Source organism: Pelophylax lessonae (assembly GCF_965119305.1).
Source record: "Pelophylax lessonae genome assembly, chromosome: 2".
NCBI lineage: Eukaryota > Metazoa > Chordata > Amphibia > Anura > Ranidae > Pelophylax > Pelophylax lessonae.
This window is the reverse complement of record NC_138769.1, coordinates 601,628,451-601,648,225: the sequence shown is the minus strand read 5'-3', so window position 1 is coordinate 601,648,225 and position 19,775 is coordinate 601,628,451. Positions and strand designations below refer to the sequence as shown.

General features: G+C 48.1%; 1 protein-coding gene across 1 annotated transcript in view; it reads left to right on the top strand.

The window, feature by feature from the left end:
• The window catches only part of TARBP2 (TARBP2 subunit of RISC loading complex), an 84,139-nt gene extending 72,268 nt beyond the window's left edge, over positions 1–11,871 (top strand). The window contains exon 9 of the mRNA XM_082247695.1: positions 11,479–11,871. Within this exon, the coding sequence (XP_082103821.1) occupies positions 11,479–11,636 (158 nt within the window). The 3' untranslated portion in view covers positions 11,637–11,871. The remainder of the gene's footprint in view (positions 1–11,478) is intronic.
• Positions 11,872–19,775: the final 7,904 nt, after the last annotated feature.

The following is a 19,775-nucleotide window of genomic DNA, read 5'->3' as shown; positions in this document are numbered from 1 at the left end:
GGCGTTCGCCGGTGCATCCCCGTGCACTGTTTCTGGTCCGACTATTTGACTGAATTCAGACCAGAAGACGCACATGACTATTCTGCAAGCCGCACCGCAGCCAACAGAGCTGTGTGAACTGCCTCCATTGAGAGCCAGGGAAAGTCTCCTGTCATGCAAATTTTGATGCGGGGAAACCTGAATCCAATTCACAACAGTGTGAACCCAGCCTTAAGAGTGTAAGTGCTCTGTGTGGTTCGCTGGAGCTGACAAAATTTGTTTGTAAAAATATAATTTCTCTATTGTTCATTGACAGACGCAGCTCCATCTAGTCAAAGACTATAGGGTTATGCTCCTCCTATCAGGAATAGGCACTAAGCAGGAAAAAAAGCTTAACCACACCTATGGAGGCTGTCCCTGCAGGCATAACCCCACACCCTGCTATCATCCTTTTGTTTCTGCCTAGTTTAAGGTGGAATTTCGGTCTTCACTATTATAGGAAGGTTTGTTAGTTTGTGATTTCTTTTTATTTTCACCAGTTAGTTTCTGAGGACCAAGATCCAGAGGAACTAAAAGCTACAGCCGGCTGAGGCTTAAGGTCTCCCAGCCTGGCCAGCGAGCGTGAGCAGGTTATAGTCCAGAACTAGGCCTTGCCACGACAGTGCCCCGATGGATGGGGGACAAGCCTGTGAGTGGACCATCTCGCTGGGATGCACATGACCTGGAATGCCCTGAGTCGCAGCTTCCCCTTGGCTGACAGCACCGCCATCCCGGGTGGGAGTTGATCTGTTTCGGAATGGCGCCCATCTGGTACCGTGGTATGGTGAGTAAATTGACCCCCCCCCCCCAAAAAAAACCCCTGGCGGTCTCGGGGCAGACGTGGGCCCTTCCCTGGAATAGATGGGCCTTAGGGGCTCCCTCGGTTCCCCTGGCACCTCCGGAGCACTAGTCCTGTGTACCCCTCGGCACTCCCCTACCCCAAGCAGGTTTTTACCGGGGGGGGGGTCAGTAATAAGGTGACTGTTGTGGCGCTTATTTGAGGGGGGTGATTTGTCCATTGTGGACCCTTGGCAGGGACTTTTCAATGCCTATTGTTTTGGGCCCCCTGGAGCCACATAGCACGCCCTGGGGGCTGCCATTTCTCTGTGGATCATGATTTTTATATTCCCATTAGTTTATATGGGCAGCCATTTTCTGTAATTCCCCATTGAGAATGCATGAGCAGCCATTTTCCTGAGGTCCATAGGCTGGACAGGCATGCGGCATGGTTGTTTGAAATATAGGGGCTGAGTTTTCTCTTCCTGTGCAGTCAGTGTCCGTTTTGTTTTTGCACATATCGTGCTGGAAGTCTTCTCTGTGGGTGGTCTAGTAACTTGTTTTCCTGGGGTTCCCTGTGGGTATTTCTTCATCACTCTATTATCGTATAACAACCAGGGATTGTGAGCCCGCAGTTATAGCGGTGTCTTAAAGAGACACTGCCCAATTATTTTAAAGTGTAACATGGACTCCCAGGATAATATTTCACCTGCAGACCCCCTGGGAGCGATTTGTGGGACCTTCTCATTCTCAGTCAGAGCCAGAGATTGCAGTTTTTTTTTTTTTTTTTTCTTTTCGTGCAAAATTTGATGTCTGAGGTAGATTTTGTTATTGCTAGTGCTGCCAGCCGCAAACGCCCTCCGCCATCACCTCTATCTACAGGGTCTTCGGACTCTGAGATTGGCCGCCACAGACGCAGACCATCCTAAAGAGTCTGTGTCATCGCATTCGGACGGTGAAGAGGACCTGTCCTCCTCAGCCATCTCGTAGGAATGTGCTTTGGTGGATACTCTGATAGTTTCAGTGCGGGAAACTTTAAAATTGGCTGATGAACCCACAGCGCCGGGTACACAGGTGTCTTTTTGCTCCCACAAATCCTGTAAATCGGGCAATTGTTTCATACTATTGTGGATAAACAATGGCGGCGCATTAAGCACATGTTAGTGGTGCCTAAGCGTTTTGCACGATGTTACCCCTTTGCGGAGACCGTGTCCACTAGGTGGACTGTACCACCAAAAGTGGATTCCCCGGTCTCCAGGTTCAATAAAGCGACTCTGGTACTGGTCGAAGAGTCTCTAACTTTTGCGGGCCCGTGGATAGACGGGTGGAATCCTTGTCCTGCCATTTACACGTGGTAGCGGGTCACATATTAAAGACTACCTCGGTAAATGTTTTGGTAGCGCAGACTGCTACGGAATGGGTGAAAAGTAACTTGGAAGCTGAACGCCCCCCCCCCCCCCTGCAGTGTTGGATCTACTGGACCAGTTGGCTCAAGCCCTGGTGTTCATGTGTGATACGTCCCTGGATTGCCAGGTGGCCAGGGCTTCGGCAGTGTGGATTGCGATTAGGCGCATGGTGTGGCTGAAAAGCTAGTCGGCGGACCAAGCTTCTAAAAAGGCCTTGACTGATCTTCCCTTCTTAGGGGAGGGGCTGTTTGGATCCTCTCTGGACGAGTTTATCAAAGGTATCACGGGGGGGGTGGTGTAAGAGTACTCATCTTCCCCCAATCAAGGGAAGGCGCAACTTCCTAGGCAGGGGCCTTCCTTTTAATGCTCATAGACGTCTTTTTCGTGCCTCCGGGTCGCAAGAAAAAGGTAAATCATTCAGGTCTTCTGGGGGTTCCAAGAAGCCGTGGTCGGGGAAAGCAAAGACCGGCCAATCTGGACCTGCAGGCAAGTCCTCGTCTGCATGAAGGGGTGCCCTCGCCCGATTCTAGGGTGGGACAGTGGTGTATTTAGGTTTTGTGCTGCCCTAGGCCGGACTAAATTCGTGCACCCCCTAATTTAACTATGACCCACCCCTTCCTGTCAATGCCACACCCCTTCCTGTCAATGCCACACCCCTTCCTGTTTCGCCAAGCCAACATGCCGCAGTAAAACTGCAGCGGGCGGTCGGCAAGTGGTCAACCACTTGCTGACTGCCTACCGCAGAATTACTGCGGCAGGCTGGCTCGGCTGCGAGGACCAACGTATGGGTACATTGGTTCGTGGGAGCGCTGTTGGGGGTAAGTGCGCGTTCCTGCCCTCACTAGGCAGCGGGGATGTCACTACACAGGGCCAGCGGCCGCAGTTGTCGCTGGGCACCTGCAATCGCTTCCAGTTGAGAGAGAATGACGGTCAGCTGTTGTAAACACAGCTGACCGTTCTTCTCTCTGGAATAATCACAGAGCGCCTGTGATCCACCTACTTGGGATCACAGGTCTCTGTGGTCATTTCACAAGTCCCATCCCCCATACAGTTAGAAAACACACCCTAGGCTCACACTTAACCCTTTGATCACTAAGGTTGACCCCTTCCCTGCCAGTGTCATTATTATAGTAACAGTGCATATTTTTAGCACTGATTACTGTAGTAATGTCACTGGTCCCCCCCCAAAAGTGTCAAAAATGTCAGGGGTCCGATCTGTCCGCCGCAATGTTGGTCCCGCTAAAAATCGCAGATCGCCGCCATTACTAGTAAAAAAAAATGAAATAAATAAAAATGACAAATCTTTCTCCTAGTTTGTAGACACGATAGGTTTTGTGCAAACCAATCAAAATACGCTTATTGGGATTTTTTTTTTTTACCAAAAATATGTAGCAGAATACAAATTGGCCTAAAAGGATGAGACATTTTTTTGGGGGGAATGTGATATAGCAGAATGCGAAAAAAAATTGTTGCTCTTTTTTTTGTTTATAGCGTAATAAATATAAATCGCACAGGTGATCAAATGCCGCCAAAAGAAAGCTGTTTTTGTGGGGAAAAAGAAGACAACCGAACAAATGTCAAAGTAATGCAGTCCTGAATTACAAAAAATTGCCTGGTCATTAAGGGGGAAAAAAGAAGTGGTTAAAGCTTGTAGCAGTTTGCAGTACATGAACTTTCACTGCATGTGAACTGTTAAATGCATTTCCACGATTTCAGCATGCATGGAGCAGGTTGCACATTCTGAAACCAATGCAAACTCATTTAACAGTTCACATGCAGTGAAAGTTCATGTACTGCAAAGTTTAAATGGAATTATTATTTGTAGCCATAGCAGTGATGACCTAAAATCGTGATTCCTACCTGCTGTTGGATGTCCTCAGTCCTGGCCTGGGGGTTTCCTTGTCCTGAGTCCTCCTCCTCCTCAACATACATAGACCTGCCCTGGGGAGAAGTTGGTATCCCTTACATGCCGTGCGGAGGAGGGTAGGCGGAGCTACAGGCTCTGCCCCACCCACTGAATGAAGTGCAGCTGATCTGGCCAGTCACTGGCCGCTCTATGGGGGTGCCAGTCCCTCCCTCCCTAGCAAGTACGTACGCCTCCCTCTCTAGCATGTTCGTATGCCCCCTTCACTGCTGAAAGCCGGGGACTGTGTGTGTAAAAGAGGCGGCTGGAGCAGACAAGCAGACGGGACTCACAGAACGGATCAGGTTTTTGTTTTTTTTTCATGCGGGGGGGCGGCTTTTTTGCCGCCCCCCGCAAAGTGCCGCCCTACACTTTGTAGTGGGGTGGGGGGGACTTCGGAACAAATGGGTTCACGAACTGATCCGCTCTGGGTACAAGATCGAATTCCGGTCTAGCCCATCGGACAGGTTCTTCCCGTCCAATATTCGACTATCCCCAGTCTGAGTAAGGGACTTGCGAGGGACATTACACGATTTGCTGTCGCAAGGAGCAAATGTACCGGTTCCTTTTCAGGAACATTTAAGGGTTTTATTCAAACCTCTTCACTGTGCCCAGGAAGGAAGGCAAGGTGCGTCCCATCCTGGATCTCAAGGCCCTGAACTGTTTTGTGTGGGTACAGAAGTTTCGGATGGAATCCATCCCCACGGTGGTGGCGTCGCTGTACCAGGGAGACTTCTTAGTCGCCATAGTTATCAAGGACGCATATCTACACATCCCTATTTACTCTGGACACCAGCGGTTTCTTCACTTTCTGGTCGCAGAGGAGCATTATCAATTTGTGGCATTACCTTTTGTTCTCGTCTCAGCTCCCAGAGTGTTTACCAAGGTCTTAGCACCGGTATTGGCATTGCTACGCCAGCGGGGGATTGCAGTACTGGGGTAACTAGACTATCTCCTGTTGAGAGTGGACTCTCCTTCAGTCTTGTTGGGAGATCGGACGGTCACTGTCAGAACTCTGCAGGATTTCGGTTGGAACATCAATTTCAAGAAATCTGCGCTGACACCTGTCTTGACACTGGATTATTTGGGCTTGACTCTGGATTCGGCCTTGGCCAAAGTGTTTCTTCTCCCGGACAAGCTGCAAAAGTTGCAGGAGGCGATTTGCTTGTTGTTGGCGAACAATCTGTCCTCTCTTTGAGTTTGCATGCGGGCCTTGGGTCTGATGGTATCAACCTTTATGGCGGTTTCCGTTTACTTCCACGTTTACGTTCCATACCAGATCTTTGCAAAGGGAGATTCTTGTCAAATGGAACAAGGATCCAAAGTCAACTCTACTGTGGTGGATCCAGTCTCCAGCACTATGCCAGGGCAAGTCCTTCCTTCCGTTGTTTGGACGGTGGTGAACCTGGAAGCCAGCCTATCGGGCTGGCGCGTGGTGCTGGGGAAGCTCTGTGCCCAGGGTACCTGGACGATGGAAGAGTCAAAACTACCAATAAATGTTTTGGAGCTCAGAGTAATAAAGCTTTGTCTGAGCCGTTGGACGACTCATCTGCAAGATTGTCCTGTTCGGATTCAATCAGAGAACACCACGGCTGTGGTTTACATCAATCCCCAAGGGGGGGCACCAAGAGTGTCTTGGCAGCCAAAGAGGTGGCCGAGATTCTGGCCTGGTTGGAAAAATTTATTCTAGCCCTCTCTGCTGTACATATCCCAAGTGTGAAGAACTGGGAAGCGGATTACCTGAGTCGTCAGGTGTTGGATCAAGGAGAGTGTTCCCTGCACCCACAGGTGTTTCATCTCCTGTGTGTTCGGTGGGGGACTCCCGAGGTAGATCTGTTTGCTTCTCGCCTCCAACAAGAAGGTTCAGAGATTTGTAGCCAGGTCTTGAGATGCCACAGACGCTCTGGTTGCCCCTTGGGGTCAGTATCGGCTAATTTATGCCTTTCCCCCACTAAAACTCTTGCCGAGGCTTCTACGCAAGATAGAGGTGGAAGGCATTCAGGCCATTCTGGTGGCTCCGGACTGGGAAGATATATCATCGTACGAGGAAATCGTATATTTGATGGCATGAATCACTGAAGGTGAACCCTTGCTTGTTTTCGATAGCTAGTGTTCTTGGCCTTTCTGCAGAAAGGAGTTGAACAGCGGTTGGCTTTGTGCACTTTCAAAGGCCAAGTGTCCTCTGCTTTGGCTATATATTTCCTACGCCTGCTTTGATTCGTACCTTTTTATACAGGGAGTGCGCCATATGGCTCCTGCGAGAAGGTCCCTGTGGGACCTCAATCTGGTATTATCTGTTCTTCAAAAGCCTCCTTTTGAGAATATTCGGGAGATTTCTCTGCATTGTCCTGCCGCTCACCTTATCTGGTGATACACAGGGATAAAGTGGTACTACGACCTAATCAGTCGTTTCTTCCTAAGGTTGTTTTTGATTTTCATCTGAATGAAGACATTGTGTTGCCTTCACTCTGCCCTAAGCCCAAACATTCTAAGAAATTTGCGTTGCACTCTTTGTATGTGGTTCTGGTGATGTGGTTTGGGTGATCAGGGTCTATCTGGAGATCACTGAGTCTTTTAGAAAATCGGACGCTCTTTTTATCCTTCACCGAAGGATCTCGTAAGCGATTTGCTGCGTCTGCGGCGACCATATCCAGATGGATCAGGCAGACGGTTGTTCAGGCTTATTTACTGAAGGGTCAGGTTCCTCCTTTTCCGGTGAAGGCACGTTCTAAGAGAGTGCTGAGGGCCTTTTGGGCTTTTCACCATCAGGCATCGGTGCTGCAAGTCTGCAAGGTGGCAACTTGGTCGTCTGTGCATGCCTTTACAAAATTCTACAAAGTAGACGTGTTGGCATCTTTGGATGCTTCCTTTGGCTGCAAGGTTTTACAGGCTGCTGTTTAAAGAGAACTGTTTTTTTTTTTTTTTTTGTTTCTCTTTGAGGCAGTGTTAATTTCGTCGACTAAAACCGACTAAAACGTTTTCGTCGACTAACACAATTCAGATGACTAAAATACGACTAAAACTAAAATGGCATTTTAGTCTTAAGACTAAAATACGACTAAAACTAAAATGGCATTTTAGTCAAAAGACTATAACTAAAACTAAATCGAAATTTGCTGCCAAAAATTAACACTGGTGCATGCTCAAAGCATAAATAATAACATATTAGATTTTTCACTCCAGGACCAGCAGTAGTATATAATGAGTTTGGAAATTGTAGAGAAATGCTTAAATAATGCATTACAAATTACAATTGAACTACACCCATTTGATTATAGATGACTAAAATGAGTTTGTCGACTAAAATGTAGGGCGTTTTAGTCGACTAAAATATACTGGAGTTTTAGTCGACTAAATACGACTAATACTAAAACACTTGCAGAAGACTAAAATGGGACTAAAACTAAAATGCCATTTTAGTCCTAAGACTAAGACTAAAACTAAATTGAAATTTGCTGCCAAAATTAACACTGCTTTGAGGGTTACATAGTTACATAGTAGGTGAGGTTGAATAAAGACAATAGTCCATCCAGTTCAACCTGTGTAGGTGTGTGTGACTGTAATCATCTAACATAGCCCTCAATCTCCTGATCCTTGAGATGTAAGTCTAAGAGTCTTTTGAAAGTCACCATACTACCCGCAGAAACCACCTCTTGTGGTAGACAATTCCACAATCTTGTAGCCCTAACAGTAAAGAACCCCCCACGTTGCCTGAGGTTAAAACGCTTCTCCTCTAATCGCATTGTATGTCCTCGAGTCCTCATGCAATTCCTTCGAATGAACAGCTTTTCTTCTAAGCTGAGATCCCCATTAAGATATTTATAAATTGCTATCATGTCCCCTCTCAGACGTCTTTTCTCCAGGGAAAATAAATCGAGCGATTGCAGCCGCTCTTCATAGGTAAGGTCCTCCAACCCCCTAATCAGTTTAGTTGCCCTTCTCTGGACTTTCTCCAGCTCCAACACATCCCTCCTGAGGACTGGCGACCAGAACTGGACAGAATACTCCAGAGGGTGTATTGTGTTTTCAGGGGAAGCTCCAGTTATTCCTAGCTGAGCTCCATGTTACTGGTTGGCTAAGTTTTTTTAGCCTTTGGGGAGTTAAGTTTCCGTTTTGCGTTGTTGTCTTCCCACCCCTCATGAATATACTGCTTTGGGACCTCTCTATAGTCTGACTAGATCATGGGTGTCCAACCTTTTGGCTTCTCTGGGCCACATTGAGTGTAGAGAAATTTTCTCGGGCCGCATATAAAATATATATATACTACAGTTAAGGTATATAAGTAATAAAACACCGCCGCGCCGCCCCCTTGCACTAATTTAACACAACTAGAGGATAATCAAATGAAATGGAATCGGTATACAGAGGTTTACTTCTTCTGAGAAATATTAAAGGAACACTCTAACCACCATGACCACTTCAGTGATTTGAATTGGTCATGGTGGTATAAGTCAGAAACACGGCACATGCTGGGATATTTAGTTATGTGCAGGGGGATAGTTGCACCCCTAGCACACATGTGACTTAGGCAGCCAGAAAATGTCATGTCCTTCTTCCTACATGTATTAACCGCTTGCCGACCGCCGCACGACTATATACTGCGGCGGTCAGCCCCTCACAGGCAGAGTGACGTATCGGTACGTCACTAGCCTGGGAGGGTCTGGGGAGCGAGCGCGCGCCGCGCTCCCGGACCCCCCCGCGCGTGTGATAGGCGGACCCGATGTCCGCCGGCCACTCTGCGATCGGCGGGGGAGAGGGAGAAAGTCAGGCAGCTTGTGTAAACAAGCTGCCTGTCATTTTCCTCGGTGTAATGACACTGATCACACGGATCTACTATGTAGATCTGTTGATCAGTGTCCTTACAGCTCAAGCCACAGCCAATCACAGTAGAAAGCACGTCCCTAGGGACACACACAGCCCCTCCCTCCCAAATAAAGTTAACCCCTTCACTACCAGTGTATTTTTACAGTAACAGTGCATATGTATAGCACTGATTACTGTAGAAATGTCACTGGTAACCCCGAAAGTGTCAAATGTCAGTCAAGGGTCCGATCTGTCCGCCGCAATGTTGCAGTACCGCAAAAAAAATCGCAGATCGCCGCCATTACGCGTTAAAAAAAAAAAAACAACAAAAATGTTGTTTACCAAACATAGGTAGCATAAAACAAATTGGCCGAAAATGTTAAAAAATTTTGATTTTTACATTTTTTTTGGGGGGAATTTCATATAAAAAAATGTGAAAAATATTGCTATTTTTGCAAAATTGACGCTCTTTTTTTTTGTTTATAGCGCATGATCAAAAAATCGCACAGGTGATCAAATACCACCAAAAGAAAGCTCTGTTTGTGGGGAAAAAAAAGGACGCCAAATTTGTTTAGGTACAGCGTCGCACGACCGCGCAATTGTCCGTTAAAGTCACGCAGTGCCGAATCGCAAAATACCCCCTGGTCTTTTAGCAGCCAAATCCTCCGGGGCTTAAGTGGTTAAGGACATGACATATATTATGACAAAACACAACTAGTTATTAAAAAACACATTGCAACAATTTACACACGCTAATGCACATACCTTTTCTACTTATTTTGCAGACTGCTGGCTGTTACTGCTGGCGGGTAATGCTGGCGGGTAACGCTGGCGGTTACTGCTGGTGGGTAATGCTGGCACTGCTGGTGGATAAAACTAGTCATGTGGGTACTGCTGGTCATGACGTCGGGTACTGCTGGAGGAAGCGGCGGCTTCTGTAGAGAGCCGGCTCCCATCAATGCAGCCTCACAAGTGCCCATCAATGCAGCTGCACCAGTGCCCATCAATGCAGCCGCACCAGTGCCCATTACTGTGGATCCTGCTGGCCTGTAGGTTCTGCTGGGAGGTGGCCATGGCTTGTGGGTCCTGCTGGCCTGTAGGTTCTGCTGGGTGCTGGCCATGGCCTTTGGGTCCTCCTGGCCTGTAGGTTCTGCTGGGAGTTGGCCATAAGCTGTCGGCCACAGGCCATTAACAAGCTCCTAGCAGGACCCACAGGCCGTGGCCAGCAGGACCCACAGGCCGTGGCCAGCAGGACCCACAGGCCGTGGCCAGCAGGACCCACAGGCCGTGGCCAGCAGGACCCACAGGCCGTGGCCAGCAGGACCCACAGGCCGTGGCCAGCAGGACCCACAGGCCATGGGCCAGCAGGACCCACAGGCCATGGGCCAGCAGGACCCACAGGCCATGGGCCAGCAGGACCCACAGTGTTGAGGGCTGTTTTGAGGTTGCTGGGTGGGCACTGGGGCAGGGTAAACGGGGGTTATATAGATGGGATATGGGGATGTCAGGGTCTCGCCTCAGAAATGGCAGCTGCCAGCTCAGCAAGTCCCTGCATGGCCTCCTCCAGTCCTGGGGGGGGGGGGGGGGTGGATGCTCCTGTCCTGGGGTTAAGTAAAATTGCCAGTGCTCAGCCCGACAGCCTCAATCATGTGTCCTGACTCCCTAGCGCGCCCTGCCTCTGCCTGCCTCAAAGATCTGGGAGTTGTAGTTTCCTGTCTGGCTGCGCTGCTCTCAAGTCTCCACTCCACCCAACTCCAAGAATGCATCAGCGCCATCAGCTAGTTAGCGGCTGGCTGCCGCGGCCGGCCGCAGCAGCTGTGTCCCTTGCCTGACAGAAGAAACAAGAAGAAAACAAAAAAAATGTGAAGGCAGGAGACTGTGCGGAGTTCCGCGGCCAGTGGGCCGCATTGCCTGCGACTCCAGGCCGCAGGTTGGACATGCCTGGACTAGATGGAGCTGCGTCTGTTTATGAACGATAGAGCAAACTGGATTTTTGTAAGAACTTACCGTAAAATCCTTTTCTCTGAATTTCGACAGACGCAGCACCCGCCCCTCTACTTCTGCGTGAATGAGGTTTTTTCTATTCTAAACACTGCTTGCAACTAAACTGTTTGATAGCAGGGTGTGTGGGGTTATGCCTGCAGGAACAGCCCCCATAGGTGTGGTTAAGCTTTTTTTCCTGCCTAGTGCCTATTCCTTATAAGAGGAGCCAAGTATAGTATAGTCTGACTAGATGGAGCTGCGTCTGTCGAATTTCAGAGAAAAGGAATAAACGGTAAGGCAAAAATCCCATTCTTTTTTTATAATATTTTTGTATAGGGAGGGGGTCCCTTCTATCAGGGGGGCCCAGGGCAGTTCCCCCTTTTTGCCCTCTTATCAATTCGTGTGGAAGCCTACATAATTCTTCTATGACAGATTTCTCTTAGCCTGAAAGATTTTTGGTATTTTAAGTAAAGATTTTCCTGATTTCTGATATTTTCCATTTGTTTTGAAGATTCATTTGTCATCTCTTTTTTACTTTGTTGAACGTGCCTGTACTCATTGGCTTTGCATTGTTTGTTTGTTTCCCAGATGAACGCAGTTTGAGTGGCCTGTACCAATGTCTAGTGGAACTCTCCACCCAACCCACCACTGTATGCCATGGTTCTGCTGCAACCAGAGAAGCAGCACGTGCAAATGCAGCACACAATGCCTTGCAGTATCTGAAAATTATGGCTGGAGGCAAGTGAATGTGGTGGGGGAGCACCAGCTCCCCCAGGAAAAATGAAACCCCACAACCAGCTTACCTTTTCAGCCAAGGACTCGAGACTTCAGGAGCCTAAGTTATACAGTCACACAAATATTGAGATGGACGCTATACAGATGGGATCGACACTGGTTTTCAAATGAAGATGCAACTTCTTTTATATATTACTTTTTATTATTATTTTGGACTGGTCTAAAGAAATCCTAGTTATTTTTTAAATGTGGTATGTTTCTATGTACAAAAATGTGGAAAAAAAAAAAGTGGGACGAAGGGATGATTTGTTTCATTGTAAACTCAAGTAAAAGGAATGGCCGGCTCAGAGTATAATACAAGAGCTAATCCTATAGTGCCAAGCAATCGAAATAAATATATATATATATATATATATATATATATATATATATATATATATCTCTATAAAAGAGGCACACATTTCCGCCAATGGGAGTATATGGTTTGATCTAATTTTCAGAGGATGGTTCTAGAATTTCTGGCGGTAGGGGATTGACTTTTGTAGTATACACAGACTTTTGAGTGTTGCTCACTTTATTTTCTAAATCTTGGTGCATTTGTAAAGTACTGCAATCTAACTAACTGTGCTAGCAGCTAAAATCATTTTTATTTCTGTTTCGTTTGACGGACACGGCACTCCATAAATCATAACTGCTAGGCTATATTGCCTCCTCCTCCAGGAGTAGGACTAGGCAGAACAAACACCTGGCTCCGCCCATGGGCCATCCTCAGCTTGGTATAAAGCCTCCCCCCCCCCCCCCCCTGCTGTAGATAATCAGTTTTAATCTGTCTAGTCAGGAGTAAGGACCTAGGCTCCCAGCTGGGTTCTCTGGTCCTAGCATCTTTTTTTTTTTCTCTTGGGAGCGCTCTCTACAATCAACTGCTGGGCAATCTAGATCCAGTGGTCCCCCCAGCCCAGCCAGCAAGCGCGATAGGTCGGCCGCGGCATAGCCTCACGGACAGAGGCTGGCCCGTGAGTTAAACGTCTTGCAGGGTCGCATGCGACTGGGCTTGGGTCTGAGTCCCAGCGGTCCCTTGGCCAGCAGCTCCCCTACTTCGGTGGTGAGGATTCTGTCTGTAGCGTTACCCGCACCATGGAAGGGTAGGTACTGTTCCCCCCCTCCCCTTTTTGGCTTTTTTTTTTTTTTTTTAAAACAGGGGTAACCTCCAGGGACGGTCGAACCTGTCTGCAGTTTCCCTCCACCCATCCTTAAAAATCCCTCAGTGAGCTGGCCTTCCCTCCCCCCACTCTTTCCCCCCTGTCTGGGCCTAGAGTCTGGTGGGGTCCCGGGGCAGAGGATGCAGTGGAGACCCCTGGGGACTCCCTCCGCTATCCCCACTCTGTAAGGGTCCTGAGATAGTGTCCTGCCCTGGTAGTCTGAAGTTGTCCCAGTGAAGGAGACCCCTAGGTGCATGCCCCACTGTTTGCAGTGTGGGTATAGTGTAGGAGGGTCCCGGTGCAGAGTGCGCAGTGGAGTCTCCCCTAACTTGTGTCCTAACTTTTAGGAGGGGGTCCCCTTGCAGAGGGTGCAGCGTTGCAGAGGGCAATGGGAAGATCCTGGTAGCATGCTGTAGCTGATGGTGGCCATTTTCCCTTAGTCTGGCTGGTCTCTGGTTGGCGGCCATGTTTGTGTAGCCTGATGTCACAGGTGGCATTTTCCGTTAGTTTGGGAGATGCTGGAGACAACTGAAGCCTTGTGGGAATGCCAAAGCTCCTCAGTTTCCTCTTCCTGTGCCCGGGACATATGAACAGGATTGGCGTCCATGGTGATGCTGGGTCCGAATTCTCTGCGTTCCTCCGATCATTAGGGTGAGTCCTTGGGGGTCCCAGTTATCTCTCTCTCTGCTGATGGGTACCCTGAGCCTTCGGGGATCCTTTAGTGGTGCCAAAAGTTTGTTTTTGTACTGCAAGTTTTTCCTTTCCTTTTATGGAGCCTCGGGTCACATCTCCCCCACTGAACCCCTCATGGAGGTGGCAGGTCCTTCAGAACCCCAGCTTCCCATGGTTGCACTGACGGTGGTCCTGCAGTCCTTAGTGTCCCGGGTGGAAGTGGCGTGTGGGCAAAGGCCCAGGAGGAAGCATCCCCCACCTTCCTATGCTCAGTCTGTCTCATCGGTTTCTGAGCCTGATGCCGCCGTGGATGCGGCCTGTCCAGGGGGGCTTAACATCGCACCCCCAGATCCATCCGATAGTGAGGATGATTCTTCTATGGTCGCAGCAGCAAATAAAAAAGCGTTTTTTAAACGCACTTATCACTGCAGTGTGTGAGACTTTTAAAAATGGAGGATGTGGCTGATGTAGCCACGGACGTGGCTGTATCGTTTGGTATCATAAGTCACCTCGCACTCCAAAGGTGTTTCCTTATGTACCTTATTTTGACAGCTTTTCCTGTAAGGAATTGGAACAACCAAAATTACTGTTTGTGGTCCCCAAACATTTTGCTCTACGTTACCCTTTTGAGGAGTCCCTTTTAAAAAAAAAAAAAGTGGACTAGTCCACCAGTGGTGTACCCTCCTGTTTTCAGGTTTAACAAAGCTACCATCGTCCAAGTAGAGGAATCCCCATTCTTTAAGGACCTGGCTGACAGGAAAGCGAAGGCTGTGGCACGCAGCATGTTTACTATGGCTGGTTCGACATTGTGGCCAGTCTTTGTCCCAGCCCTGGTGTCTCAGACCTTAACTGAATGGGCCAAGCTTTTGTGCCAGGGCCTGGGGGGGGGGGTAAGCAGGTCCCCTCTGCTTATGTTGATTTAACCGACCAGTTGGTCCATGGGCTGCAGTTTATTTGTGATGCAGCTTTGGATGCAGCTCCTGTGCTGTCCAACTTTCTGTTTCAGCGGTGGTGATTAGGCGCGTGCTGTGGCTTAAGAATTGGTCCGCAGACCAAGCCTCTAAGAAAGCTCTTATTGATCTGTCCTTTCAAGGCGTTCGCCTGTTTGGGGCTACCATGGATGACCTCATTAAAGGTATCACGGGGGGGGGGGGGGAGAAAGAGTACCTTCCTGCCATAGTCTAGGAAAGGGAAGGAGCCTCGTCGGTGGCCCTTCCTCTTGGCACATAGAAATTATTTTCGTATTTCTGGGACGCAGAATAAGGGAAATGGATCTTTCAAATCTTCCCCTGGAGGTTCCAAGCATCCTTGGTCTGGTAAGCCTAGAGCTAGCTTCTCCGAACCAGCAGACAAGACCCCCTTCAGCATGAAGGTCTGCCCTCACCCATTGTTGGGGTGGGGTGGACATCTTCGCTGGTTTCCGGCCTCATGGACCTCCTTCATGAGCGTCAAGTGGATCAACAAAATTATTCTTTTGGGGGTACCCAGAAATTCGGACAAAGCTTGTCCTTTTCAGATTTTTGTTAAGTCCTGAGTCTCCTTAGGTGGATTTATTTCCTGCAAAGGTTCAGGTGATGTTCGAAATACCTAAGGTCCCCCCCCCCCCCATCCCTGTCCAGCAAATTAATTTACCTCGGTCTAATTCTGACCAGGGTGGTCCTTCCTCTGCACAAACTTCCAGGAACCACAGGCCGTGATTCAACGGCTGCTGTCACACAGATAGTTCTCTCCCATTTTGCATACAGGTTCTGAGTCTGGTGTAACCCACCTTCAGGACAGTTCTGTGTGCACAATCCTTCATGCAGCTCCTTTAGCAGGTTCGGCTCCACAGGCGGATATCGAGGTTTGTGGCAAGATCATGGGTTTCTCTGGCAGATGCCGCAGGCATCAAAGGGCCATGGTAAGGCCAGCATTATCCTCGGCTCAGGCTTCTTCCACAATTCCAGCAAGGAATCAAGGGCGAGGATCTTCCAATCAGTCTGGTGGCCATAAACGTTCCTTTGGAGGCTTCCTCTCAGAAGACCAGTTGTCCCAAGGGCTGATCTACCATCCTGCTTTACAGTTGCTGGTTTTAATGGCTTCGCTATTGAAAGCCAGGTACTGAGGTCTGTCTGGATCAGTGATTCATACTATGATGAAGGTGAGGTATTACTCTCCCAGCAAGATATACCATCGTACGTGGAAAGCATACATTTCTTGGTGGGAGTCGATTGGCGCTCATCCTCGATCCTTTTCTGTGACTCGGCTCTTAAACGATTCAACAGGGCGTAGATCAGAAGTCGACCTTGAGTACCATCAAGGGCCAAGTGTCTGCCCTGGCAACCTTCTTTCAGTGACCCCCCTAGCCATGCACTCTTTAGTTTGTACCTTCATTCAGGGGGTTCCGCATGCGGCTCGACCTGTACGGTCTCTTTTGCCGCCATGGGATTTAAATGTAATATTTTCGGTTCTCCAGAAACCTCCATTTGAGAATACTCGGGAGATTCCCTTGCCTAGGTTATCCCAGTAGGTGATGGTGGTTATGACTTTGGCCTGCAGGGTATTAGAATTGGTGGCATTATCCTGTTGCAGTACCTATTTAGTGGTCCATAGGGATATAGTGGTTCTGCTCTCTGACTTCCATTTGAATGAGGACATTGTGTTGCCTTCCTTCTGTCCCAAGCTGCGTCATCCCAAGGAATTTGATTTGCATACCTTGGATGTGGTTTTTACGATTCGGGTGTATCTGGCAGCTACTGAGTCCTTTCAGAAGGTCAGACTTTTTGTCGTTTCAAACGGACCAAGAAAAGGGCTTGCTGCTTCTTTGGCTACCATCTCCAGATGGATCAGACAGATGGTGACTTAGGCCTATTCCATTAAAGTTCCGGTTCCACCTTTCCCAGTCACGGCGCAGTCTACTCGGGCGCTGAGTGCTTCTTGGGCCTTCCATCATCGGGCATCAATATTGACAATTTGCAAGGCGGCCACTTGGTCGTCAGTGCATACCTTCACAAAATCCTATAAGGTAGATACTTTGTTTTGGCTGCAAAGTTTTGCAGACTGCTGTTTAAAAGAGGGGCTGTTCCCCCTTGAGGGGTGTTTTTTGTTCTTTAAACTTTTTTTTTATTTTTCAGATGGGGCTCTTGTGACCTGATTAAGGGCTCTTATGTTTAGTCTGGGGTTATTTTCCCCACCCCTAATTTTCCTTTTGGCACTGCTTTTGAATGTCTCAGTAGTTATGATTTATGGAGCGATGTGCCCACCAATTAACAAAAGAGAAAATGGGATTTTTGTACTTACCGTAAAATCTATTTCTCTGAATTTGACGTACACAGCACCCACCCCTCTATGGAATTCTGATACTTCTAATACTGCTTGCTACTAAACTGATTACCTAGAGCAGGGGGTTATATACCAGTTGAGGACGGCCCATGGGCGTAGCCAGGTGTTTTTTGTTCTGCCTAGTCCTGGAGGAGGCAATATAACCCACTAGTTGTGATTTATGGAGCGCTATGTCTGTCGAATAACTTGGAGAAATAGATATTACGGTAAGTACAAAAATCCAATTTTTTTTAAATTGACACCCATCGTAGCCCAATTGCACATTTTGGTTCAATCATGTAATAAATATTAAACCTTGTGTGCTAGAAAACAATAGGTCTGGTACAAGCTTACAGTTTGTTTAGTTTATAAAGTAGTAGAAAAGCCTGTCCCCTGCCAGTTTATGACAGAGCAGGATCACTGCACTTAATCAGTATGCCTCAAACTGCTGATTGTAGAGTTGTGGCACTGACTGAGAGGGATGGGGGGGCAGGTATTTCTGGCATGTGGCTGCGTTACATCCAAAATAGACTGGAAGACTGAGCTCTTAGAGTTTTCTTGCACAGTAACATTTTTTTACATGGTTTAACTAGAAAGTAAAATTGGGATTTAATCTCAACAAATGTATCTTTTTTTATGCTACATCCAGAACACCTTTACCGGTTTCCCTAAGGATTCATTCACGCAGATGTACTAATCTGTACTGAGTGAAGTCCATCTTTAGCTCCCCAGTATGCGGAGGTGTGCAGGCAAGCCCGTTCAAAACAGACCTCCACGCACAATTTGGAGTGGGTCTGATGCACGTATACGTATTAGGATGCAGTCTGAATTCAACAGGCTGCTTGTTTGGAACACCTTTTCATCCCGGGCTGCTGAAGATGTTCCCTTTGCACGGTGTACAGATTGGTACACCTGTGTCTGTGTCTACTCAGTATGGATGATCTGGGATGTACTGCCGGCTAAGAGTTTCAGTTTGAAACTAACATTTCTGAGGGACACAACATTTTGGACTAAAATAAATGTGGGTATTTTTTGGTTCAGCTTTCTGTTTTTGCAAAGATAAGTGAAATGTAAAGATGACAGAATTGTACCTCCAATGATTTAATCCTGGTCCAGTTTATTTTGGAAAAGTGATAATGCAAAAAATAAAGCGGTCTAAACAAATGTGCTGGTTTCCTGATGGGTGGTAATATTTGTGACAGATAAGACTCCTTCCCCTTTGTTAGGGCTTGTTTCCAATAGACTCATGAAAAATGCCTTCTAAACAAGTGTTAATACCGATTGGTGTATTTTTTTTTTTTTTTTTAAGTAATATATACTCAATCACAAATCTCACAAACTTTAACATAATGATATAAATTCAAATAATAAAAATACTTGGTGATCCTGCCATGAAGATCCGTTTGCAGCCGTTTCCTGTTATGGGATAAAGATGCTCTGTCCCTGTCTCCCACTTGTGCTCCTGCATTGTCATCCAGTCACATGGGCTTCTGATGACCATTTTAACACTCATTGCACAGGCATGGTCCACTATTGTCACTATCCGAAAACCTGCCCTGGGAATGCCATGCAGCCATTGCTGGAGTGCATGTAGACAGGAAGTGGCTGCGCTGCAGGAGATCAGGAGTACCAAGATCCAACTAAGGCCTCATGCACACAGGGTGTTTTTGCATCTGCTTTTAGCAGCGTCAGACGCTTTTTTTGTTTTTGCAGCTTAAAAACGCCCCTCCATGTTATCTGATGAACTCATGCACACACAAACGTTTTTCTATCGTTCATTGACGGACGTAGTTCTCTCTGATCCATATCAGTAGGGTAATACTGCCCCCTACAGGAGTAGGACACTAGGCAGAAAAAAGTTCTGGCTATGCCTATGGGCAGTCCCGGAGGGTACACCCTCCCTCTTCCTGCATAGGATGCCAGTTTTAATCTGCCTAGTCAGGAGTAAGGACCTAGTTCCTTGCTGGGATCTCTGGTCCTGGCATATGAAGTATTTTTTTTTACGTCAATTTTTTTTTTTTTTTTTAGCTAGCCTTTTTTTCTCCGGAACTTTTTTTTCCTGTGAGATCTTCAATCAATTATGCCGGACTGGGCGACAGACTGGACCCCCATATCCAGTGGTCACCCCAGTCTGGTTAGCGAGCGCATGCAGACCGTACCTCCGTGCTGGGTCAGCCACGACATAGTCCCACTGGACGGGGACTGGCCCAGCGACGCACACGAACAGGGTCTAGGCTTATGTCGCAGCATTCCTATTTGGTCGACAGCCCCCCTACTCCGGTGGCGTGGGGTCCTGTCACGAGATGGCGCCCGCCTGTGTTCCTGGTATGGTGAGTGAACGTCCCCTCCCCCCCCCCCCCCCCTTTCTCTGGTGGATTTTAGGGTCGACGCTGGCCCTCTCCCTGGGATGGTCGGACCCTCACACTCCTGGGTGTTACCCTCTGTCCTGTTGTGACCGCTTTGAAAAAAAAAAGTAATTTTTGTCTTTTTTTTTTTTTTTAATTGCTGGCGGGTTTCTCAGGTTCAGTATGGACCCTGCAGGCCGTTTGTTCCCACCTGACCCCCTCATGGATGGCGCAGGGCCTTCCGGATCTCCACTGTCCATCGATGCCTTTTCGACCGTTCGGGAAGCATTTGGGCCCGGGTGAAATAGGTGCGCTGAGACGTTTCTCAGCCTACCCCTGCCTCATCTGAAGTCTCTGAGTCTGGCTCAGCCACCGCAGACGTACAGTCTCTAGCTGAATGGGACTACCGTTGTTCCAGTGGAGGAATCCCTGTCCTTTAAGGACTTGGGGATAGGATGGCGCGGGCTGTGGCCTGTGATCTGTGCTCCCTGGCGTAGTCTGCACTGGGAACAGTGTTGTTTGCCCTTGCCACGCAGATTCTGCCTGGTGGGCGGAGTTCCACCGCCATGACTTGGTGTGGGGCATGTCCCTTTTGCCCTGGGGGAGCTGTTGGACTAGCTGGCGCAGGGGCTGT